The 26,617-nt window shown below is 43.0% G+C and overlaps 1 protein-coding gene across 1 annotated transcript in view; it reads right to left on the bottom strand.

The window, feature by feature from the left end:
- The window catches only part of dhx33 (DEAH (Asp-Glu-Ala-His) box polypeptide 33), a 90,431-nt gene that overhangs the window by 59,004 nt on the left and 4,810 nt on the right, over positions 1 to 26,617 (bottom strand). Inside the window, exons 2-4 of the mRNA XM_043718879.1 lie at positions 18,975 to 19,135; positions 8,254 to 8,481; positions 3,158 to 3,328 (exon numbers count right to left, since the gene is read on the bottom strand). Of these exons, the coding sequence (XP_043574814.1) occupies positions 3,158 to 3,328; positions 8,254 to 8,481; positions 18,975 to 19,135 (560 nt within the window). The remainder of the gene's footprint in view (positions 1 to 3,157; positions 3,329 to 8,253; positions 8,482 to 18,974; positions 19,136 to 26,617) is intronic.

The raw sequence follows: 26,617 nt of genomic DNA on the forward strand, positions 1-26,617 counted from the left end.
CGGGTACAACAGAGTGTTACAAGGGGACATGAATTTAAGGTGAAGGGTGGAAGGTATAGGGGAGATGTCAGGGGTAGGTTCTTTACACAGTGTGTGGTGGGGGCATGGAATGCGCTGCCTGTGGGAGTGGCAGAGTCAGAATTATTGTTGACCTTTAAGCGGCAATTGGATAGGTGCTTAAGCTAGGACAAATGTTCGGCACAACATCGTGGGCCGAAGGGCCTGTTCTGTGCTGTATTGTTCTATGTTCTTAGTAAAAGCCAAGAAAGTCTAGCTCTCAGTTTTGTAAGTATTCGTGTAAACTTCTCAATTCAGTGCAAAGAACTGGGATATATCAGTGGAATCAATTTTTTTTTTATAATTTGTGTTTAGTATGCTTTCCTTTATTGGTCAGAACATGGAGTATAGGGGTTGGGAGGTCATGTTGCGGCTGTACAGGATATTGGTTAGACTGCTTTTGGAATGCTATGTGCAATTCTGGTCTGCCTGCTATCAGAAGAATGTTGTGAAACTTGAAAGGGTTTAGGAAAGATTTACAAGGATGTTGCCAGGGTTGGAGGGTTTGAGCTATAGGGAGAGGCTGAACAGGCTGGGGCTGTCTTTCCTGGAGTGTCGGAGGCTGAAGGGGTGACGTTATGCAGGTTGATAAAAACATGAGGGGCATGGATAGACATGATATTTTCACTGGGTTAGGGGAATCCAGAACAAGAAGGCATAAGTTTAGGGTGAGGAGGGCAAGATTTAAAAGAGACTTAAGGAGCAACTTTTTCACGGAAAAGAGTGATGCATGTATGGAGTGACCTGTTCGAGGAAGTCGTGGAGGCTGGTACAATTACAACATTTTAAAAAGGCATCTGGATGGGTAAATGGGACTGGATTAATTTAGATTATCTGGTTGGCAAGGATGAGTTGGACTGAAGGGCCTGATTCTGTACTGTACATCTCTGTGACTCTATAAAGATATAACATCTCTGAATTTCAGTTTATATAATAGTCAGGAAACGGAAGAATACATGTGTGTGTTTTAGGATCTTTTAAATTCAAATCTATATTTAGATAGCTTTTTATTGTTTTTGTATTTGTGCACAGTAGATTTCTGCTGCTGTTAAAGAAACTCTTCAGCCTCATGTAATTACATTTCAGTTAATGGTCACCAAATTAACTAAAACAAAAAAAACTTATCAATCAAGATTTTGTTCTGCAATCTGACTTGTCAAGCAGTACCATCAGCTAGGATCATAACATATAATAATCCAGAGATTATTACCCTAGATGCCCTGTTCTTCAATTTGGTGTTTCTTTGCTAGTCATTTCCTTTCCTCAGTCTTTGGTACCAATATGATCTTCCACCTCCTACTCCCAAGTTCCTGTCCAACCTTGAACGAATGTCAATCCTGGCACAAAGGAGTAAATGTTTCTTTTGCTTTTCTTCTTTGTTTACATAGCTTCCTGTTCCAAAGTGTCACAGTCAGTTAGGTCGTCAATCCTGCAGCCATCAATCTCATCTAAACAAACAGAAATAACCTCAAACCTGTTGGATAATTGCAAAAAACTGAGGCTCCAGCACTCTTACCCTGAGTCCCCCTTCCTGCCATACTCTTAGTTACCCTTAACTTTGACCACATCAGAATACCCCACTTTATGAATGTGACCACATTCTAGGACAATCTATCCCTTCTTATATGCCTCACAGCGAGGACCTAAGTTCAATTCTACCCTTGGGCGATTGTCTGTGTGGAGTTTGCACATTCTCCCCATGTCTGTGTGCTCTCGTTTCCTCTCAGTCCAAAGATGTGCAGTTTAGGTGGTTTGTCCATTCTAAATTGCTTATAGTGTCCAGGGATTTGTAGGTTAGGTGGATTAGCCATGGGAGATGCAGGGTTACAAGGATTGAGTAGGCGTGGGTGGGATGCTCTGGGTGAGTATTGATGGATCAAATGGCCTGCTTCCACACTGTAGGGATTCTTATTGGTTGCAGTGATTGTAATTCAGCATCCAGCTCAAATTCTAAGGTGAAGTTGCTCGAGCTTTATATAGGAGAAAGTGAGGTCTGCAGATGCTGGAGATCAGAGCTGAAAATGTGTTGCTGGAAAAGCGCAGCAGGTCAGGCACAATCCAGGGAACAGGAGAATCGACGTTTTGGGCATAAGCCCTTCTTCAGGAGCTTTATATACCTTGCTTAGATTTATTTGTCCTGAATCACACTGTCCTCTAGGAGCTCCCGCAGATTGCAGCTGTGACACATCACCTATTCTACTATTCTTAACGTTTTTTAATTAATTACGTATTTACATAGAACATAGAAAAATACAGCGCAGTACAGGCCCTTTGGCCCTCGATGTTGCGCCGATCCAAGCCCACCTAACCTACACTAGCCCACTATCCTCCATATGCCTATCCAATGCCCATTTAAATGCCCATAAAGAGGGAGAGTCCACCACTGCTACTGGCAGGGCATTCCATGAACTCACGACTCGCTGAGTAAAGATTTTCCATAATCCAGTAGTAGACTTTTGTGTCACAACAGAGTTGTGATGTTATTTACAGACTGTAATGCTGAAAATGAAGACCAACAGGAGATGGTAAAGCAGTTTACGAAAAAGAAACATGGATAAAGGAAGGAAAATTAAAATAACTGGTGGAACACAAAGTGGAAAATGTTTGGGCTCCAACGTTTACAATGAAGTGCATTCAAAAAAAGAGCAAAGGCTTGGACTATAATCTTCCAAATGTAATGTTGATTTGGTAGTGATGTCAGAGGATTGGCCAGGGTTGACAACATAATGCCGTGAATGCAAAAAAAAGGAAATAAAACAATAAAACAGAGAACGACAGACTAATTGGTCAAAACACTGATCGTGAATAAGCTTCTGGCCACACAGATTCACAGGTCACCCAGAACAATGGGGGTTAATTAAGAACAGCTGGCTTGGATTTGTTAGTTTAAACCAGCACTTGAAAAGAATAACTGAGTTCTCCAAGATGACAATACTAAAACCACATTTCAAAATAAAGTATTTAATTGGCTCCCAAGATGATAGAATGTATCGCTAAAGGAAAGGCGGTGGACATGGCAGATAATAATAAATAATATCATACACAAATGAAAACTCAAAATTCAGACGAAAATCAACCATTTGGGCACTAAGGTACTCACCTGGTGGATCTGAAAGATTGATACTAAAGAAGCATGGAGATAGTCACTCTGGGATTCCTTTGTGTAGAAGACCTGAATGGAATGCTGCCTCCCCTCCAGATACAAAACAGGTGCTCTGTCAAAGTACTGAGAGAAGAGATCAACATCCATTGTGGCAGACATGACAAGTACCTTTCAAGGAGAAAAGAAGGAATTAATCATTCAAACTGTTTTGCCTGCTAAGAAACCTTTACCTTGACAAAGGAGGAACTAAAATGAAAAGGTCATGAATAAGATATAAAACAAAAAAAAACCAGCATAACTCAATCCAAATGAGAGAAAATGAAATCATGGAACAAGCTTCAGCATGGGTTTGCAGCACTTCCATCACACTGCATGGTTATTCAAGCTGCATTGAACATAGCAACAATTATGAAGAGGTTTGATGGATTTCGTTGGAGAAGCTTTTTTCACTTGGGGAAGAGGTGAAAACAAGGGATAAGCACTAACTGATCAATGACAATAATTATTTGCCACGAACCAATTAGATCTTGTTTTTGTGCAGTGGAGTGCATGTAATTTTGTACAATTCACTGAGAAAATAAACACTTATCGAACACCAAAAATATTTTTAAAAAGCAATCCTGTAGCACAGAAGATTGACAGTTGGATGTCATGGGCATGTTATATGGTAGTTAATTTGTTAGTGTATATGTTGCCACCAACTGGCAGGAAAAAGATTAGGACAAGAAAGGGATCCAAATACCGAGATATTTGGATATCAGAATGGGAAGTTGAGCAATTGCTCGAGACGTTCAGCATACAACACAGTTGACAAGAACGGTAGTCCCACAATGGCATTTGAAGAAAACCACAAACTGTTTTTTTAAAACCATTCTTTCTCACTTCAGTGTTTGAAAGAGCATTGCATTTTTGAAAGTAGACAGCCAGATACCCATGGTAGGCATTGGAAACAACAGCTTGAACAAGCAGATATCAATGGAGCCGAGGGTATATACTGATGCAGCTCTTGTTAAGAATAAAACATCTTTGGTCTGTGGATTAGTGACACTTACAAAGAACCGAAATCTCGTCAACATTGGTTATCAGTGGCACGGCAGCTTGGAGCTATGAACAAGTTGCAGAGACGGTGGGGAGGTGGGGGAGGTTGGGGACAAACAGCGAGAGAGGGGGAGAAAAATCAGAGAGAGAGGGACAAAGATAGAGATGAAAAAGAAGTGTTTTTTACAGCCTGGATGTACAGCCTTTTCTCTACGCTCAAAAACTCAGTTTAAAACCTGAAAAAAATCAGTTACCTTTCAAGCAGAGCTCTGACTTCCGAATTGCCGAAAATATTTTTCAAGCCAAAACAGCCACAATGTACTTCTTACAAACAGTGGAAGCATCCAGAGAGGCATCCAAACAACTCACGCTTGTCTTGATAAAAAAGGATCTTCTCAACATTCGACTGGGAAGCAAAGACCATTGAACTAACATTGCAGTTTTTCTACTCTGCCAATAATCTATTTGCCCTATCTTTTTAGTGTGTATGTGTGACAAAGTATTTATAAAGAGATCACATTTCTATTTGTAGTTTATATGCCAATGGTTAATATTTGTTTCCCTGTTGTTATAGTCTAACTACTTGAAATAAACAATAATCCTTGCTCATATAAAATATAGTCTGTGCTTTTTATCAATCTTGGTGTGAAAGTCAGGGAAATTGGGATATTTTGCGTGCTTTAAAAAGAACTTTAACATTTGGCACAACTCTCAAAATAGGAGGGCTTCAGTTTATAACACAGAACCCCAATGGGTCACAGAACCACTGAAGTAAACAAACGGTTTAACAAGTGGAGGCAAAAAATTGGGAGGGTATGGTGATAGTGATAAAGTGAAGAGAAAGGTCAAGCTGAGGAGGAATGATGCAGAGATGTTAAAAAAGATAGTACAAAGGTTGTAGTGCTGCAGAGGAGCAGAAACCTGATGAGAGAAATTTCACTGTGGATTTGAATGAAAACTGGTTATGGATTAGGAAAGAGACAAATCTGAGGGCAAGGACATTGGAGATAAGCAGGAATTCTTAACAACAGAGGCAAAATTAGGATTTGTTTGAGGAAGGATGAATTACCAGTTTGAACGTGAAAGTGGAGAAAGAAAGGAGTCTGGAACTGCAACTGAGGAAAGTTTTGGCTTGTTCAGCAAGTGAAAGCAAGGGTACAAAAGAGACACCAGAATAGATGATCTCCATCTTAGTGCAATAGCAATACTTGCTGTAGAGGTGGGTGCAGGAGAAATTATGCTTGACAAAATGAATTGACAGCTTTCTGATGAAATGAGAGTGATTAAAGCAGAGCACTTGATGTGTATACATGAACTTTCAGAAGGTATTGGATAAAGTATCATTACAACAAGCTTAATAATGTTAAAGCCCACAGGGAAAAGAAAATGGGCAGTACAAAGTGGATACAAAGAAAAAAATTGAAATTGATGGAAAAGCTCAGCAGTTCTGGCAGCATCTATGGAAAGAAATCAGAGTTAACATTTCGGGTTCAGGGACCTTCCTCAGAACTGGTGGTAGCTAAGGAAATGTCAGTTTACATACAGAAGATAGGGTGGGGCTGGTGGTGGAGGTAATGAGTAAACGATAGGTGGGGATAGAGCCCAAAGGGAGAGAAAAAACAGTTAGAGTGGATAATGATCTGGCTAAGAGGGTGAACAGCTATTAACAGCTGTTAGTGGCTAACAATGGGTTGTGTGTGGTATGAGACGATGTGATAACAAGGCCTGGATGTGTAGGGGTTGGGGTAATGTCATGGGAGAGCTCAAGTTCTAAAGTTATTGAACTCAGTATGGAGTCCAGAAGGCTGCAGGGTTCCCAATTGGAAAATGAGGTGTTGTTCTTCCAACTTGCACCGAGCTTTGCTGGAGCACTTTGATTTGAGTGGGAGCAGCGGCCGAGTAAAGGCGAACCCGGGAGACTACAGCTAAGGTAAAACAGTTTGTTTCAAAATTACTCGTGGGCCGAAGGGCCTGTTCTGTGCTGTATTGTTCTATGTTCTAAGCCTGAGACAGAGATGTTGGTCAGGGGACATGGTGGTGTGTTGAAGTAGCAGGCAACTGAAAGCTCAGGGTCTTTTTTGCGGACAGAATGTAGGTGTTCTGCGAAGCAGTCACCCAGTCTATGCTTCGTTTCCCCAGTGCAGAGGAGACCATACTGTGAGCAGCAAATGCAGTAGACTAGATTGTGTTAAGTGCAGGTAAAACACTTATTCACCAGGAAGGGATGTTTGGGCCCTTGGATACTGAGAAGGGAGGAAGAACACAGACTACACCTTCTCCGCCTACAGGGGAAGGTTCCATGAAGCTGTCGGGGGAGGGGGTGCGGGGATTGTTTTTGGAAGTGAAGGAAGAGTAGACCAGGGTGTTCCGGAGGGAATAGTCCCTGCGGAAGGCTGACAAGGGAGCGAGAGAATGTGTATCTGGTGGTAGCATCTCACTGGAGGTGGTGGAAATGGCTACTATGATCCTCTAAAGTGGATACAGTCTTAACTACTGGGTAGACAAGAGATGTGGAAATTGGCTGTTTTTCAGATGTATGGGACACATCCATGGTTTAGGACCAGGAACAACACAGACTTTGAGAAACAATAATAAACTGGACTTGGTGGAACAGTTTCAAAATGTGCAACTCAAAGAAAACTTGCAAGTGCAGGAAACCATAAGGAGGATGGCAACAGATTTCAAGAGGACACAGACTGGCCAAGTGAATAAACACATGACAAATAAATTCAACGCATAGTGGTCAGTGTCTGTACGTACATCTTTGCAGGGGGCAGGACAGGCTAACAAACAGAGTTAATACACCATACGGAATCTTGCGTTCAATGAATCAAAGCACAGTATTAGTGTAATGGAAAATTAGCATTTACTCTGAAATCCATTTACTCTGAAGTCTGAAAGACAATGCCTTACTAAATTTAAAACTTTTCTGACACTTTGCAACTTTGCTGAAGTCGAGGGACAGCTTGTCTCTGCGGAACTTTATAAACATTCAAACTGGCCTTGTGAGCAGTCGATTTCAGATTTGAACTTAGGAAAACAAAAGAATAGTATGTCCACAACAAAGAAATGAAAAAAAAACTTGAGTTTTCCCAGTCTTTGCCCTTGAGGCCATGATAAGAATGGTATAAGGAGAGTTTCTGAATTATGGTCAGGGCCCTTGCACAAGGCATATTTGCCAAGTGCATGCGGTCCCTCTGCAATGCAGAGGTTAAAAAAATTAATAAAGCTCTTTTCTTTGCTCTTGCGAATAGTTGAGTCGAGTCCATTTAATTTCCACGACAATTAGCAGCCAAGACGTTAAACACTTAAACCCTATTTTGTCCAATTCTTGGCACTAAATTTTAGGAAGGAGCTGGACAAGAATCAAATCTATTTACTTGAATGACTCATTCAACTAAATCTATTTGATTCTCCAGGGATGAAGTAATTATAGTTACGTGGAGAATGGAGTCTTGTTAGAGCAGAGATGGACAAGAAGAGATTTGACAGAGATGCTTTAAACCATGGAAGGTATAGATTAAGTAAATAAAAAATCATCTCTGATCTCCAGCATCTGCAGACCTCACTTTCTCCTCTTGTTAGAGCAGAGATGGACAAGAAGAGATTTGACAGAGATGCTTTAAACCATGGAAGGTATAGATTAATTAAATAAAAAATAAATGATTTCCACTGGCTAAAAGAAAGATAGTAAGAGGGCACAGGTTCAAGGTGATTATTAAAAGTACCAGGCAGAACATGATGAAAATCTTTACAGAATTAAAGATCAAAATTTACAATACACTACTTGATAAGTTGGTGGATGCAAAATCAATAATATGATTCCATAGGGAACTGGATAAATACTTGGAATAAAATATAGAAGAATTGGACATGGTGGAATTAACTAGAGTGCTCTTCTAAGAGTGACTGCAGGCTTTTTAGACCAAATGGCCATCCAACTGTTCTGGACCACTCTGTATAACAGAAACCCCAGGTAGGGGTTAGGCAGCAACAAAGATATGCTGTACAGTTTGAGAGATTTGCACATGATAGAAGACAAACCAAACTCTTACTTTCAGCGGCATTTTGCTGAGTTCCTTCCGTTTTTTCTGTGCAGCTTTCACAATGCCAAAGAGAACATCAGTGTGAACAGTCCTTTCATGGGCTTCATCCAGAATTACCACACTGTACCTGCGAAGGAGTGGGTCACCAATAGCCTCTCGAAGCAGCATCCCATCAGTTAAGAACTTGATTTTACTCTTGTCAGAGGTGAGATCTTCAAAACGGACAGTGTATCCAATCTGAGACATGAAATGCAAAGAAAACATTCACGAACAGCAAATAGGGTAGATCAGAAAGAAACCAGGATATATTAGTGACACCAATCAAGTCCAACCTTCCCTTCAACATTAGGTCAGAAGTGGGGATGTTCATCAATGAGTGCACAATGTTTAGTGGTATTCTCAGTTCCTCAGATACTGAAGCAGTCCACATTGAAATGCAGCAAGACCTGAACAATTTCCAGGCTTGGGCTGAAACATAGCAAGTAACAGTCATGCCACACAAATGTCAAGCAAAGACCACCCCCAATAGGAGGAATCTAACCAGCGCCCTTTGATTTTCAAAGGTGTTACATCACTGAATTCCCCACTATCAACATCTTGTGGTGTATAATTGACCAGAAACATAACTGAACATGCCATATAAATATAGCGGCTACATGAGCATGTCAGAGACAGGAATATCGCAGTGAATAACTCACAGCTGAAAGATGTGTTGCTGGAAAAGCACAGCAGGTCAGGCAGCATCAAAGGAGCAGGAGAATCGACATTTCGGGCATAAGCCCTTCTTCAGGATTCCTGAAGAAATCAGATCACTAGCATCTTCCTAAGGGTAACCAGGCACGGGCAGTAAATGCTGGCCAAGCCAGGGATGCCCACATCCCACAAGTAGATAGAAACGTTAGCATCTTTAAACAATACAGAAGGTCAGGGTTCAGCCATACATCTGTAATTAGAACAGAAAACCAAGTACTTTCACTAAACTGGAGAAAAGGAGTTGCACAAACTAGTTCTGCCAATCAGAAAGATCAAAAATAAATAATAAATGTCAGTGTTTGTTTCAAAGCACTTCATGATGGCATCAGTCCTACCTATCTTTAACTACCTTCAGCCCCACAACCCTCAAAGATCTGTGTACTCCGAACTCTGACCTCCTCAACACCTTAGTTTAATCATTCCATCTGATGGACATGATTTTGGCTACCTGAGCACCAAGCTCTCAAATTCAATCCCTAAATTCTCCATCTTCCCCTTCATTTTAAAATGTACTTATTTATTAATCACTTCCCAATATCTCTTCCTATGAGGTTTGCGGTTGAATTTTGTTTCCTAATTGCTCCTGTGAAGCTTAGGATGCTTTGCTACATTAAAGGAACGTGCTAATTACTCATTACTGTTGTCATCCAATTAACTAACTGACAGAAAGGAAAATGCACACAGGCAGAGGATGAAATTTTAAAAACTGCAAATGCAAGAAATTTGAAATGAAAGCTGAAACTTCTTACACAGAGCATGGTGAAAATTGAGCCCTGTGATGCCTTTCTTAAAAACAAAAACAGTGAGAACTCCTGGTTGATAAGTATCATGTTCAAAATGGACATGGATACTTCTGATGTGAAGGACAGGCATTTGCACCAGTTCAGACAGGATGCTTAAAAAGAAGTCATGGCAGTAGAGCTCACAGTCATGGTATGTTCCTCCTGTGCTACGTGGCAAATCATGGAAGCTTTTGTTGCCCTTGATGAACATGTGTAGAGGAAGTGTGTGCAGCTGCAGTTACTACTGAACTGCATATTGGTGCTGAAGCTGTGGGTGAATTCACTGTGTAGAATCCACAACGCTAAGAAAGTTGTGGAAAGCATGTTCAGTGAGGTAGCCATGCTGCATGTGCCGATTGAACATCAAGACGGGGCATGGGTGACCACTGCTGACTAGAAGTGTATGCATCCTCTACTGGTTATCCCTTTTCTACAGATATACTATTATTGACAGGGCTGGGGGAGATGATTTCACAGGGGAAAGCAGTGGCAGTCAACGTCATGGCACCTTGATCTGCACCGCTAATCCAGAGTCATGGCACCTTGGGCAAGTCTGCTGCACAAGAGGGGAGGAAGAAGAACTACAGGACTATGGTGTTCGAGGATTCAATTCTGAATTGAATTCTCTATTCAATTCCACAGTTCTGAACAAGGGTCACTGGGCCCAAAACGTTAACCGATTTCTCTCTGCACATGCTGCCAGATCTACTGAGTTTTTCCATCAATTTCTATTTTTGTTTCTGACTTCTGGCATTTGTAGTTCTTTCATTTTATTTGTTCAGGTTAGTTTAGATGACTGTGCAGCTTCAGAGGTAGTGCAGAGGGCAGACTTTACATTTCTTGGATATTGGGATCAGTTTTAAGCATGCTGGGACCTGTTCAAGAGAGACAGGGTTGCACCTAAATTGAGATGGGACCAACATCCTTGTGGGCAGGTTTGCTGCTGTCTTGGGGAGGGTTTAAACATACTTGGTGAACTGTGGGAGCCAGAGATAATGATCTTCAGGGAAGATGAACAGCCAAAATTAGAAAAGATAGCAAATGAGTCAGAAGGCCATAATTGTTATTGGCCAGTTAAGGCACAATGGAGTCTGGGATGGATAGATGGTGTTTTTTGTTCAATGCCTAGAGTCTGACAAACAAGGTAGATGAGCTGAGAGTACAAATTAAAACAAATAATGTTATTGCTAACGCTGAGATGTGGTCGAGACATGGGGATGATTGACAGCTCAATATTCCAACCACTTTCTGTTATTTCTGTTAACTCCTGATGAAGGGCTCCAGCCCGAAACATTGATTTTCCTGCTCCTCGGATGCTGCCTCACCTGCTGTGCTTTTCCAGCAACACACTCTCAACTCTAATCTCCAGCTTCTGCAGACCTCACTGTCTCCTAGCTCAATGTTCCAGCATATATTTTCTTCAGGGAAGAAAGTAAAAGAGTGATGTCATAATTTTGATCAGAGTATTTATAACAGGAGTGAGGAAGATTCCTCAAATGAAGCTATATGGGTAGAAATTAAAAATTAAAAGAAACAATCACGTTCCTGAGTGTAATGCAGGCCCCGTAACAATCTGAGAGAAGCAGAAGAGCAGACATAAGACTCACAGAGCCTTTAGTCCAACCAATACATGTCGAACATAATCCCAAACTAAACTAATCCCACCGACCTGTTCCTGGCACATATCCTTCCAAACCTTTCCTATTCATGTACTTATCCAAACATCTTTTAAAGAGAGAGCGTGCGAGAATTAGACAAGTGGTTGAAGTATCAGTGAGGGAGCATTTTGCAGACAGCGATCAGAACTCTGTTAGATTTAAGATTGTTGAGGAAAACGATGAGAATGGGCCTGAAATCAAAGCTCTAAACTGGGAAAGACTGGTTTTAATAATACCAAGTATGATTTGGTTGGAGTGAATTGGGACATTTACTTTCAGGTAAATCTGTCGCAGGATAGTGGAATGCAATCAAGAATGAAATATGGAGAATATAGGGCCAACATATTCCAATAAAGGGGACCATCAAATCCTGTGAACCCTGGATATCAAGGGATATACAGCATTGGACTAAGAGAAAAGGGAAGGCTTATGGCAGGTACAGAGGTGTCAAAATAGCAAAAGCTCTCAGAGTATAGAATGTGCAACTGAGAACTTGAAAAGATTGGGCAATATGAAAGGATAATGACAGCTAAAATGACGGAAAATCCTAAGTTGTCTTACAGATACGTTAAGAGTAAAAAGGGTAACAAGGGCTTTATAAGGATTGCAGTGGCAATATATACAGGGAGCCAGAAGATGTAGTTAGGGTTGTAAAGGAATACTGTGTGTTGATGTTCACTGGTGAAGAGGATAACATGGGGATAGAAATCAGGTCTGCGATATACTTAAAGTTAGCATCGACAAATGAAGTTCTGAGAGGTCTGGCAGGCTCAAAACTTGATTAATCGTAGTGGCTATATAAAATCATTGAATCCTTACAGTGTGGACCAAATTGCCTGTTTCCACATGCATATGTAAATGTAGGGGAATGGGTCTGGGTGATCTGCACTTCGGCGGATCAGTGTGGACTTGTTAGATTAGATTACATTACAGTGTGGAAACAGGCCCTTCGGCCCAACAAGTCCACACCGACCCGCCGAAGCGCAACCCACCCATACCCCTACATTTACCCCTTACCTAACACTATGGACAATTTAGCATGGCCAATTCACCTGACCTGCACATCTTTGGACTGTGGGAGGAAACCGGAGCACCCGGAGGAAACCCACGCAGACACGGGGAGAACGTGCAAACTCCACACAGTGGGTCGCCTGAGGCGGGAATTGAACCCGGGTCTCAGGTGCTGTGAGGCAGCAGTGCTAACCACTGTGCCACCGTGCCGCCCACGGTGTTGGGCCGAAAGGCCTGTTTCCACATTGTAAGTAATCTAATCGAGTGCAAACTGACCCTCCAAATAAGACCCTCACCCAGACCCACCCCTATGCCAACCCTGTAAGCCTGCATTTCCCACAGCGAATCCACCTAGCCTGTACTTTCCTGGACATTATAGGGAATTTACCTTTGTCAATCCACCTGACCTACACATCTTTAGACTGCAGGAGGAAACCAAAGCATCTAGAGGCAACCCAGACAGACACAGGGAAAATGTGCAAACTCCAAACAGTCGCCTGAGGGTGGAATTGAACCCAGGACTTTGGTGTTGTGAGGCAGTACTAACCACAGTTCCACAGCTCCCAGTTTGCTCTGGCCAAATCATACTTGGTAGAATTAAAACCAGTCTTTTCCCAGTTTATCCCAGGGTATTGAGTGACACAAGGTGGGGGAGGGATATAGCACAGGCACTTGCTCAATTCCTCTCTAGCTACAAAAGAGTTGCCAGAGGACTGGAGGACAGCCAATGTAGTACCGTTATCCAAGATAAACCAGGATACGACAGGGCTGGCCAGTCTACCCAGTGGTGGGGATGTTTTTGGAAGCAATTCTGAGGGACAATTAATCTGCATTTGGAGAGGCAGAGATTAATCAAGAACAGTCAGCATGGTTTTTAAGATTAGATTCCCTCCAGTGTGGAAACAGGCCCTTCGGCCCAACAAGTCCACACCGACCCTCCAAAGAGCAACCCACCCAGACCCATTTACCCCTGACTCATGAACCTAACACTATGGGCAATTTAGCATGGCCAATTCACCTAACCTGCACGTTTTTGGATTGTAGGAGGAAACCGGAGCACTTGGAGGAAACCCATGCAGACACAGGGAGAATGTGCAACCTCCACACAAACAGTCACCCAGGGTGGGAATCGAACCCGGGTCTCCGGTGTTGTGAGGCTGCAGTGCTAACCACTGAGTCACTATGCCGCCCAGTAAGATAAAAATAAAGGAGGGGTTTTGTTAAGGGAGGTTATGTCTGACGAACTTGATTCGATTTTTCAGACAGGTGATCAGATGGGGGCAATGCTTTTGATGCAGTCCACGTGTGGACTCCAGGCTTTTGACAAAGTCCTGCATGTGGAAGACCAGCAGTGGGAGACTCTGGGTGTTTCACATTCCCCTTTAATGGGCTTGATGTTTGCAATTCTCATTTTCTGGTATCAACTTGTATTTCAAGGAGGGCTGAAAGATTGTGTGGCCAAAGCCTTGACAATTTTCTTATCTCGGCAACCAGATACACCTGGTCCAAACCAGGGGGTGATATTTCAATTCTGGGGACTGCCAACATTTTAAATACCCTACCTTTATTTTTATCTTAGCGGAAGGAGACCGGTGTGAAGCGTAACCGCAAGCAATGATCTTTTTGACTGATTGACTTGTTTCTATCCAGTACATTCTTCCCATGCTAATAAATATAGTATGAAATATCATAACATTCAAGGATATGTTCTACACTTATGTGAAGAACAAGAGGATGGCCGGAGTGAGGGTGGGGCCTATCAGTAATAGTGGAGGGAACTTGTGCCTGGAGAGCAGCACCATGGCACAATGGTTAGCACTGTTGCCTCACAGCACTATGTTCTCAGGTTCAATTCCAGCCTTGGGCAGACTATCTGCGTGGAGTTTCTCCCAGTGTCTGCATGGGTTTCCTCCGGGTGCTCCAGTTTCCTCGCACAGTCCAAAGATATGCAGTTTAAGTGCCTGCATTGCCTGTAGTATTCAGGGATATGTAGGTTAGGTGCATTACTCATGGGATATATAGGGTAGGAGAATGGGTCTGGGTGGGTACTCTTCAGAAGGTTGGTGTGGACTTGTTGAGCCAAATGGTCTGTTTCCACATTGTAAGGATTCTATGGAGTCGGACGAGGTAGGGGACGTCCTTAATGAATACTTTGCTTCAGTATTCACGAGTGAGAGAGAGAGAGAGAGAGACCTTGTCATTTGTGAGGACAGTGTGAAACAAGCTGATACACTCAAACATGTTGATGTTCAGAAGGAGAATGTGCTGGAAATTTTGAAAAACACGAGGATAGATAAGATTCCTGGGCCAGACAGGATATACCCAAGGTTACTAGATGTAGTGAGGGAAGAGATTGTTGCGCCTTTGGCAATGATTTTTGCATCCTCACTGTCCACTGGAATAGTTTGAGATGATTGGAGAATGACAAATGTTCAAGACAGGGAATAGGGAAAACCCTGAGAATTACAAACTAATCAGTTGGTGGTGGGTAAATTATTGGAAAGGATTCTGAGGGGTAGGATTTATGATTATTTGGAAAACCATTGAGAGGCGCAGATCATGCCTTACAAGGCTTACTGAATTATTTGGGGCGGCACAGTGGCTCAGTGGTTAGCACTGCTGCCTCAAAGCACCAAGGTCCCAGGTTAGATTCCAGCCTCGGCTGACTGTCTGTGTGGAGTTTGCACATTCTCCCCGTGTCTGCATGGGTTTCCTCTGGGTGTTCCCGTTTCCTCCCACAGTCCAAAGATGTGCTGGTCAGGTGAACTGGCCATGCTAAATTGCCTATAGTGTTTAGTGCATTAGTCAGAGGGAAGTGGGTCTGTGTGGGTTACTCTTCAGAGGATCGGTGTGGACTTGTTGGACCGAAGGGCCTGTTTCTACACTGTAGCGAATCTAATCTTCTATGTGACGAAACATATTGATGAAGAAAAGCAGTGAATGGGGTATACATGGATTTTAGCAAGACGTTTGATAAGGTTCCCTGTGGTAGGCTCATTCAGATGCAAGGAGATATGGAATACAGAGAAATTTAGCTGTGTGGATACAGAATTGGCCAGCCCACAGAAGACAGAGGGTGGTAGCAGACAAAAGTATTCAGCCTTGAGCTTGGTGACCAGTGGTGATCCGCAGGGATCTGTTCTGTGACCACTGCTCTTCGTGATTTTTATAAAAATAACTTGGATGAGAAGTGGAAGGGTGGGTTAGTAAGTTTGCCGATGACATGAAGGTTGGTGGAGTAGTGGATAGTGTGGAGAGCTGTTGTAGATTGCAACAGGACATTGACAGGATGCACAGCTGGGCTAAGAAGTGGCAGATGAAGTTCAACATGGAAAAGTGTAAAGTGATTCATTTTGGAAGGTCGAATTTGAATTCAGATGACAGGGTTAAAGGCAGGATTCTTGGCAGTGTGGAGGGTCAGAGGGATCACTGGGTCCACATCCAAAGATCGCTTAAAGTTGCCACCAAAGTTGATGGGGTTGCTAAGGCGATGTAAGGTGTGTTGACTTTCGTTTGAAATGGTTTGTTGGTTTGAAATGTGTGTACTTCAATGCCAGGAGCATCCGGAATAAGGTGGGTGAACTTGCAGCATGGGTGGGTACCTGGGATTTCAATGTTGTGGCCATTTCAGAGACATGGCTAGAAGAGGGACAGGGATGGTTATTGCAGATTCCGGGATTTAGATGTTTCAGCAAGAACAGAGAACATGGTAAAAGGGGTGGTGGTGGTGGAGGAATGTTGTATTGTTAATCAAGGGTAGTGTTAGAGCAGCTGAGAGAACACTCGAGGATTCATCCACTGGGGTAGTTTGGACTGAGCTTAGAAACAGGAAAGGAGGTCACTGTGTTGGGAGTTTTCTATAGGCCTCCAAATTGTTCCAGGGATGTGGTAGGTGAGCACGTCGGCGATAGTGACCACAATTCCGTTATGTTTACGGTCGCAATGGGCAGGGATAGGTATATACTGCAGAGAAAGAGGTACAACTGGGGGAAAGGCAATTATGATGCGATTAGGCAAGATCTAGGATGTATAGGATGGATAAGGAAACTGCAGAAGATGGATGTACATGAAATGTGGAGCTTATTCAAGGAACAGCTACTCAGGACCTTGATAAGTATATAACTATCAGGCAGGGAGGTAGTTTTCATGAAAGGGAGCCATGGTTTACTAAAGATGTTGAAGCTCTTGTCAAGAGGAAGAAGGCGGCTTATGTGAGGTGTGAAGGCTCAGTTAGGGGGCTTGAGAGTTATAAGTTAGCCAGTAAAGATTGAAAGAGAGGGCTAAGAGGGGACATGAGAAGTTGCTGGCGGATAGGAGCCACAAGGTTATGCTTCAGCTGTACAAGACACTGGTAAGGCTGCACCTGGATTATTGCATGCAGTTCTGGTCACCGCATTGTAGGAATGATGTAGAAGCTTTGGAAAGGGTTCAGAGGAGATTTACTAAGATGTTGCCTGGTATGGAAGGAAACCCTTCCGAGAAAAGGCTGAGGGAACTGAGGCTGTTTTCGTTGGCGATAAGGTTGAGAGGTGACTTAATTGAGACATAAGTTAATCAGAGGGTTAGATAGGGTGGACAGTGAGAGCCTTTTTCCTTGGATGGTGAAGGCTAATGCGAGGGGACATAGATTTAGGACAGATATCAGAGATAGTTTCTTTATTCAGAGAGTAGTAGGGGCGTGAAGTTGCCTGCCTGCAACAGAAGTAGACTTGCCGACGTTAAGAGCATTTAAACGGGCATTGGACATACATATGGATAATAATGGAATGGTATAGGTTAGATGGGCATCAGATTAATTTCACAGGTTGGCGCAACATCAAGGGCGAAAGGGCCTGTACTGCGCTGTAACATTCTATGTTCTGTTCGATCTCCTCTCTACCTTCCTCCAATCATCTTAAAATTATGACCCCTTGTGACAGCCATTTCTGCCTTGGGGAAAAGTCTCTGGCTATCTGCTCTATCTATGCCTCTCATTATCTTGTACACCTCTATCAAGACACATCTCTTCCTTCTTCTCTCCAGTGTGAAAGGCCCTAACTCACTCAACCTCTCTTCATAAGACAAGCCCTCCAATCCAGGCAACATCCTGGTAAATTTCCTCTGCACTCTCTCCTTCCTATAATGAGGCAACCAGAACTGGACACAATATTCCAAGTGTGGTCTAACCAGGGTTTCATAAAGTTGCAGCTAAACCTTGCAACTCTTAAATTCAATTCCCCCTACTAATGAAAGCCAAAACACCATGTGCCTTCTTAACAACCCTATCAACTTTGAACAACCCTACAATTCACTGGTAGGAAACTGCGACTCCCTTGTTCGGTCCATGCCCCCCACCAACCCACCCTCCACTCCAGTCACCTTCCGTTGCCACAAGAGGTGTAAAACCTCCCCTCTCTCCTCTGTCCAAGGCCCCAAAGGATCCTTCCACACCTGACAAAGATTCTTCTGCAAATTCAAACACCTCATCTACTGTGTCTGTTGCTCTTGGTGTGGTCTCTTCATATTGGGGAGACAGGACGCAAACACACGGAACGTTTCAGGGAATATCTCTGGGACACATGCACCAAACAACCTCACCACCCTGTGGCTGATCACTTCAACTCCTCCTCCCCATCCGCCAAAGACATGGAAATCTTGGGCCTCCTCCACCTGCTAAATCCAAACCACTCCACGCCTGGAGGAAGAACACTTCATCTTCTGCCTTGGGACTCCCCAACCACATGGCATCAACGTCAATTTCACCAGTTTCCTTATCTCCCCTCCCCCAGCCTCATCCCAGATTCAACCCTCTTGAACTGTCCTACCTGTTCATCTTCCTTCCCACCTATCCGCTCCACCCTCCCCTCTGACCTATCACCTTCCCAGATACCTTCCCCCCAACCCCACCCCCACCCCCACCCGCCTATTTATCTCTCAGCTCCCTTGGTTAGCACCAGGGACGCAAGTTCGATTCCCACCTTAGGCAACTATCTGTGTGGAGTTTGCATATTCTGTATTTGCATGGGTTTCCTCTAGGTGCTCCAGTTTCCTCCCACAATCTAAAGATGTGCTGGTCAGGTGAATTGGCCATGCTAAATTGCCCATGGTTTTAGGTGCCTTAGACAGGAGTAAATATAAGGGAATGGGTCTGGGTGGGTTAATCTTCGGAGGGTTAGTAAGGATTTGTTGGGCCAAATGGCCTGATTGATAGTGTAGGGAATCTAATCTAAACAAACATTCTAAACTTCACCTCCCACATCCCTGAGGAAGGACTTCTGCTCGAAACGTTGATTCTCCTGCTCCTCGATACTGCCTGACCTGCTGTGCTTTTCCAGCATCAAACTTTTCAACTACAACAATGATATTGATGAGATGATCAACCATGATCTAGAATGGTGGGGCAAGCTCAATGGGCTGAAAGTCCTACTCTTGCTCCTGTTTCTTTTGTCCTTAGAAGTTCCACATCAACAGCAACCAGGAACGTGCAACAAATGGTGGCCTTGCCACTCATAATGACACTTTGAAAAGCAATAAAACGAAATCTTACCAATGTGCCTAACTCGGTTTTCTTTTCTTCTGAAACTCTAGCTGCAAGTGATATTGCTGCCACACGTCGGGGCTGCGTGATGCCAATGATACCCTGTCGCCCGATGCTAGCTTCATACAGATACTGTGGAATCTGTGTCGTCTTCCCAGAACCTGTCTCACCTTGAATTAAAAACATCATAGTATGAGTCAAGTTTAGCGAGTTGTCCCATCATTTGGGCTTTATGCCTGGCTAAGACTTTTAAACTGATCTCTCTCAAAACCCTCACGACAGTTTGAGCAGTCCTTCATCCTATCGGTATAGATTGGAATCCAGATCCTAAGAAAGGAGTACTCAAACACATTGTACTGAAATCATCTCATCAAGACATTTAAAAGAAATATTCACATGTTTACCATAAAAACTTTTTGTTTTTTATGTCCATGGATTTTAGAAGTCACCAATGAGACCAGCATTGTTTGCACATGCCAATTTTCCAAAGTTGAGTTAAAAGTCAACCACATTATCACAGGAAGCATCTAGGGTCACATATAGGCCAGACAAAGTAAAGTTTCCTTCCCTAAATGTGATTCATGAGCCAGATGTGTTTTTAACACAAACTATAATGGTTACATTTATTTTCCAATTTTGTTTTAATGAACACATGTCCAATCTGGGGTTCTGGATTAGTGGCTGTGTGACATGACCATTACATTATGTACATACTCAGGATAAATTGACCTTTGAGGTTGGCAACATGTACTTAGTGTGGTGCCACATGGTCAAACCCTAACTATTTACAATCTACGTTAATGAATTGGTGCAGGGGTAGAAAGCATTATCGCGAAACTTGCAAATGACACTAAAATAGGTGGAAATGTTACAATGAAGAAATAAGAAATTTACAAGTGGATTTGGATAGGTTCGATGAATGGGCCAAAGTTTGGCAGATGAAGTTTAACATGGGCAAGCGTAATGTTATCTATTTGGTCAGAGTTACAAATCACACAACACCAGGTTATAGTCCAACAGGTTTAATTGGAAGCACTAGGAGCGCCGCTCCTTCATCAGGTGGTGCAGGAACAGCTCTGCGAAAGCTAGTGCTTTTGATTAAACCTGTTGGACTATATCCTGGTGTTGTGTGATTTGTAACTTTGTACACCCCAGTCCAACACTGGCATCTCCAAATCATATTTGGTCAGAGGAATAGAAAGACAAACAATTATCTAAATTGGGAATAACCTCAAAGTACTTCAGTGCAGATGAATTTAGGTGCCCTCATGCATTAATTACAGAAAGCTAGTTAGCACGTACCACAGGTAAGAGGGAAGACAATGGAATTTTGCCATTTATTGCTAAAGAGCATGAACATCGATAGGTACACGAGTTAGCTACTCAACCTCGCCAGCCTGTTCTAACATTCAATAAAATCATGGCGAACCCGAGGCCTGTCTTTACATCCCTTAATACATTTGCTTAACAAAATTTTAAATGTAAGACAGGTAAACTTAAGTGTTACTGCAACTGCATGAGGCAACTGCATGAGAACTGCATACTTATTTCCCTTACTTGAGGAGGGATGTAGTTGCATTGGAAGCAGTTCAAAAGAGATTCATAGGATTGATTCCAAAGATGAAGAAAGACTGAGCAATTTAAGCAATGCCTATGTGGAGTTCAGAAGAATAAACATAAGATCTAGGAGTAGGAGTAGGAGCGAGCCTGCTCTGCCATTCAATAAGATCTTGGCTGATCTTTTCATGGACTCAGCTCCACTTATCCACCCTCTCGCCGTAACCCTTAGCTTTTTTTTTAAAACAATAAAGGAATTATCTTGGCTTTAAAAACATTTACTGAAGTATCGTTAACTATTTCATTGGGCAGAGAATTTCACAGTCACAACCCTCTGAGTGAAGAAGTTCTTTCTCAATTCAGTCCTAAATCTGCTCCTAATTTTGAGGCTATGCCTTCTTGTCCTAGTTTCACCTGCCAATGGAAACATCCTCTCTACTTCTACCTTAACTATTCCCTTCATAATTTTATAAGATTTCCCCCCCCCACCCCACCTCATTCTTCTGAATTCCAATGAATATAATCCCAGTCTACTCAGTCTCTCCTCATAAGCCAACTCCTTCAACTCTGGAATCAATCTAGTGAACCTCCTCTGCACCCCCCTCTAGTGCCAGTACATCCTTTCTCAACTAAGACGACCAAAACTGCATGCAGTACTCCAGGTGTGGCCTCACCAGCACGCTGTACAGCTGCAACACAACCTCTCTGCTTTTAAACTCAATCCCTTTAGCAATGAAGGACAAAATTCTATTTGCCTTCTTAAATACTTGATGTACCTACAGAGCAACCTACTGCGATTCGAGCACAGGGACACCCAGATCCCTCTGCACAGCAGCAAGCTGCAACATTTTACCAATCAAGTAGTAGTCCTTTTTACTGTTATTCCTATCAAAATGGATGACTTCCCATTTATTAACATTGTATTCCAACTGCAAGACTTTTGCCCACTCAAAGTATCTACGCCCCTTTGCAAAGTTTCACAATCCTCTGCACACTTTGCTCTACCACTCATCTTAGTGTCAGCTCTAAACTTTGACACACTATGTGTCAAATAAGATGAGTTCTAATGGAGGTATATGAAATGCAAAAGGGGATTGACAAAGTACTCAGAGAGGATGTTTCCTCATGTGGCACAATCTAGAATGAAAGGCAATTGTCTCAGAATAAGGGGTAGCAGTTTCAGAGTGTTACAAGGGGACATAAATTTAAGGTGAAGGGTGGAAGGTATGGGGGGGGGATGTCAGGGGTAGATTCTTTACCCAGAGAGTGGTGGGGGCATGGAATGCGCTGCCTGTGGGAGAGGCAAAGTCAGAATCATTGTTGACCTCCAAGCAGCAATTGGATAGGTACATGGATAGGTGCTTAAGCTAGGACAAATGTTCGACACAACATCGTGGGCCGAAGGGCCTGTTCTGTGCTGTATTGTTCTATGTTCTAACATAGATTAGGAGAAATCAAAAGGATCATTGATTTATGGAAATCACTACCCCAGAACAAAGTGGATGCCAGGACATTAAGTAAATTTGAGGAGGAGATAGATACATCTTAAATTAGGAACAGGTTGAAGTGTTTTGGGGAGCAGGCAAGAAAGTGGAGTTGAGGCCAAGATGAGATCAGCCATGATCGTACTAAATAGCTGAGCAGGAATAAGAAGCTGAACGAACCACTACTGCTCCGAGTTCTTATTTTAACACGAGACAAGGTACTTTTATTAAATAGTGTTTAACCATAATGCACTAAAGTGAATTACTTATTTGTACAGCCTCACCCCAATCACGGTCTTTCCTCAGAACTGCATACCTCAGAACCTCATAGGAGGTTCTCCATCCAATCATTTACCAGCTGCCCCTAAGTTTAGGGGAGGCTTGTGTTGAGTGGATGATGTTTTAGTTGCAATGGTAGTGCCACTCTTAATTTAATAATGGAAGTCAAGCAATGCCATCTCAGGAGTTAGGTTGCAAACAATCTCAAAGTCTACTTGACTTTACGCAAACAGCACACTATGTATCATGAAATGATATTATTTCAGAAAGGAAGATGTTGAGGGTAAATTCAGTTGCCTTCAAGGTCTCATTGAAATGTAGTTAAAAATCACACAACATCAGGTTATAGTCCAACAGGTTTATTTGGAAGCACTAGCTTTCGGAGTGCTGCTCCTTCATCAGGTGATTGTGGAGCATTACACCATAAAACAGAGAATTTATAGCAAAATATTAGTGTCATGCAACTGAAACAATATACTGAACAAACCTGGATTGTTGAGGTAAAAACAATGACTGCAGATGCTGGAAACCAGATTCTGGATCAGTGGTGCTGGAAGAGCACAGCAGTTCAGGCAGCAACCGAGGACAGGCAAAATCGACGTTTTGGGCAAAAGCCCTTCATCAGGAATAAAGCTTTATTCCTGATGAAGGGCTTTTGCCCGAAATGTCGATTTTGCCTGTCCTCGGATTTTGCCTGAACTGCTGTGCTCTTCCAGCACCACTAATCCAAAACCTGGATTGTTGTCAAGTCTTTTAAAATGGGTTGCAGGTTTCGCATCATTAATTCGCACCAGAACTCCTTTTAAGTAACCTTCTCAAGATAACTTAAGGTTTTATAACAAAAGGTGACACCTCAGCTCAGACAATGCCTTAAAGGTATGAGGTTAATCTGTCTGTATCCCAGTTTTGAGTCTGACTGGTTCTATTTCCAAAATGCGGTTTACAAGATGTTTTTGAGCAAAATAATTCACAAATTCATCTGCAAATATAATTCACCAAATGCAAATTCACCCCATAGATATATGAGAGCGTGCGAAGTGTAGTGGGGTCACCTGTAGTGTGACATGAACCCAAGGTCCCGGTTGAGGACATCCCCATGGATACCGAACTTGGCTATCAGCCTCTGCTTGGCCACTTTGCGTTGTAGCCTATCCAGACGTCCACAGTGGAAGATGGTCAGTCACCCAAAAGATCCAAGGCCAAATGTCCCTGATCGTTGAAGTGTTCCCAGTCTGGGAGGGAATACCCCTGCCTGGTGATTGTTGCATGGTGTCCATTCATCCATTGTCGGTGCATCTGCTCAGTCTCGCCAATGTACCATGCCTCAGGGCATCCTTGCCTGCAGAGTATGAGGTAGACAAAGTTGGCGGAGGCACATGAGTACTTGCCGTGTACATGGTAGGTAGTGCCCCACGGGTAATAGTGGTATTTGTGAGAACACTCTTGACATGTATTGCAGTAGTTGCCATGACAGGGTTGTACCATATTGTGGTCAATGTTGTCCTGAAGGCTGGGCGGTTTGCTGCGAACAATCGTCTGTTTAAGGTTTGTTTAAAAGGTGAGAAGTGGAGGCATGTGGAAGGTCTGGGTGAGATGCTCTTCCACATTGATAATGTGTTGCAGGCTGCAAAGAACATGGCGTAGTTTTTTTGGCTTCCGGGAAGAACTGGACAATGAAACCCGTGACTGTCTCCTGAGAAGGTCATTATGGTTTCTTGCTGTGACACGTTGGAACTGGCAATCGATGGGTTAAGCATTGTACCCTGTTCTCATGAGGGCATCCTTAAGCACCTTCAAGTGTCCGTCATGTTCCTCCTCATCTGAGCAGATCCTGCGTGTGCATAGGGCTTCTCTGTACGAGTTGGCTGTTTTAATATGTTTAGGGTGGAAGTTAGAGAAGTGTAGCATTGTGAGGTTATCCGTGGATTTGAGGTAGAGTGAGGTACTGAGGTGCCCGTCCTTGATGGAAATGCATGTCATAGAGTCATAGAAATGTACAACACAGAAACAGACTCTTCGGTCCAACTCATCCAAGTCGACCAGATATCCCAACCCAATCTAGTCCCACTTGCTAGCACCCGGTCCATATACCCATCCAGATGTCTTAAATGTTGCAATTGTAACAGCCTCCACCACTTCCTCTGGCAGCTCATTCTATACACGTACCACCCTGTGTGAAAAAGCTGCCCCTTCGGTCTCTTTTATATCTTTCCCCTCTCACACTAAACCTATGCCCCCTAGTTCTGGACTCCCCTACCCAGGGAAAAGACATTGTCTATTTATCCTATCCATGCCCCTCATGATTTTATAAACCTATAGAAGGTCACCCCTCAGCCTCTGACGCTCCAGGGAAAACAGCCCCAGCCTGTTCAGCCTCTCCCTATAGCGCAAATCCTCCAACCCTGGCAACATCCTTGTAAACCTTTACTGAACCCTTTCAAGTTCCACAACATCTTTCCGATAGGAAGGAGAACAGAATTGCACACAATATTCCAACAGTGGCCGAACCAATGTCTTGTACAGCCGCAACATGACCTCCCAACTCCTGTACTCAATACACACTGACCAATAAAGGAAAGCATACCAAACGCCTTCTTCACTATCCTATCTACCTGCGACTCCACTTTCAAGGAGCTATGAACCTGCACTCCAAGGTCTCTTTGTTCAGCAACACTCCCTAGGTCAATACCATTAAGTGTATAGGTCCTGCTAAGATTTGCTTTCCCAAAATGCAGTTTGTCTGGTTGCCCCCGATACCACTGATTTCAGTTTTGCCAGAGCTCCTTGATGCCATACTTGGTCAAATGCAGCCTTGATGTCAAGGGCTGTCACTGTCACCTCACCTCTGGAAATAAGCTCTTTTGTCCATGTTTGAACGAAGACTGTAATGAGATCAGGAGCTTGGTGACCCTGGCAAAATCCAAACTGGCGTCAATGAGCAGGTGCTACTTGATAGCACTGTTGACAACCCATTCCATCACTTTACTGATGATGGAGAGTCAGCTGATTGGGGGGTAACTGGCCGGTTTGGATTTGTCCTGCTTTTTGTGCACAGGACAAACCTGGGCAATTTTCCACATTGTCAGGTAGATGCCAATGTTGTAACTGTACTGGAAGAGCTGAAAAGTACTTAAAAGAAATTCTGGGATTTACAGATTAATGAATCTAAACCTGCAAACCATTCTAAAAGATGAAAGTCTTAACAACAATCTGGATTTGTTCAATATATCATTTCAGTTGCATGACATTGAAATCTTTTCTTGTAAATTCTGTGTCTTATGGTCTTATGCTCTACAACCACCTAATGAAGGAGCAGTGTTCCCAAACAAACCTGTTGAACTATAACCTGGTGTTGTGTGATTTTTAACTTTGTCCAACACCGACTCATCCACATCAATGTTCCAGAAAAATATATAGTGTGCAATTGCCATCCTCCAGCACTTGGAACACCAGAAACAGGTCAAACTGGCACTGACTTATACGTTTCTCAACACTTTGCAACCAATTAAGTTTGAAGCTTAATCACTATTAGTTTGTAGGCAAATTTGGAACCTATTTCCACATAAACAGCAGTGAGGAAATTAAGCAATCTTGTTTCGTCGTTGTATTTTTCTATTACCACAGATACTGTCTGACCTGCTGAGGAGTTCCAAAATTTTAGGGTTTTATTTCTCATTTCATTGGTATTAGTTAGGAACCAAATATTGAACAGACTCATTGAGACAAAATTCCAACTTTCCTTCATTAGTCTGTCAGGGAGCCGTTATGTTCACCTGGCTAAAGTTTGGTTTTAATATCTCACTGAAAAGCAAACACGTCTGATAAAGTTTCATTCATTCCTTTCCTCAGAGGCTGAAGATACAGATTACAACGGCGGTGTAATTTGCCACATGTGCCACTCAATGTGATGTTGGCATCCCACAATCCTGCGAGAGTGGGGGCAGTCAGGGTGGGTGTGTAGGTCTACAGGGGCAGGGGTGGGGTCAGTCCGAAGGCCAGCGCTCAGTTTGCCATTTCAGAGTTGTAATTTTTCAAAACTTTGTATTCTGGAGAAGTACAAGACAAATGGAAAACTGCTAATATGACACCACTAGTCAAAATAGGATGGAGGAAAAAGTAGGTAACTAGAGGTCGGTTTGGGGGGAGATTTCGGGGAGGGGCATTTCAGTTTAGGGTTGCTTTTGGGGAAGGATGTGGTTTCCAGGAAGAAATCATTTTGGGGTGTAGCTTTGTTGGGAGAGGCAGGGGAAGATGTGATTTTGGTGGAGGTTTGGAGGGATGATTTCTTTGGGGTAGGTCAATTTCAGAGATGGTTTCGGAAGAGTCTGTTTG

The sequence above is a fragment of the Chiloscyllium plagiosum genome, chromosome 28 (genome assembly GCF_004010195.1).
Source record: "Chiloscyllium plagiosum isolate BGI_BamShark_2017 chromosome 28, ASM401019v2, whole genome shotgun sequence".
NCBI classification, from domain to species: domain Eukaryota; kingdom Metazoa; phylum Chordata; class Chondrichthyes; order Orectolobiformes; family Hemiscylliidae; genus Chiloscyllium; species Chiloscyllium plagiosum.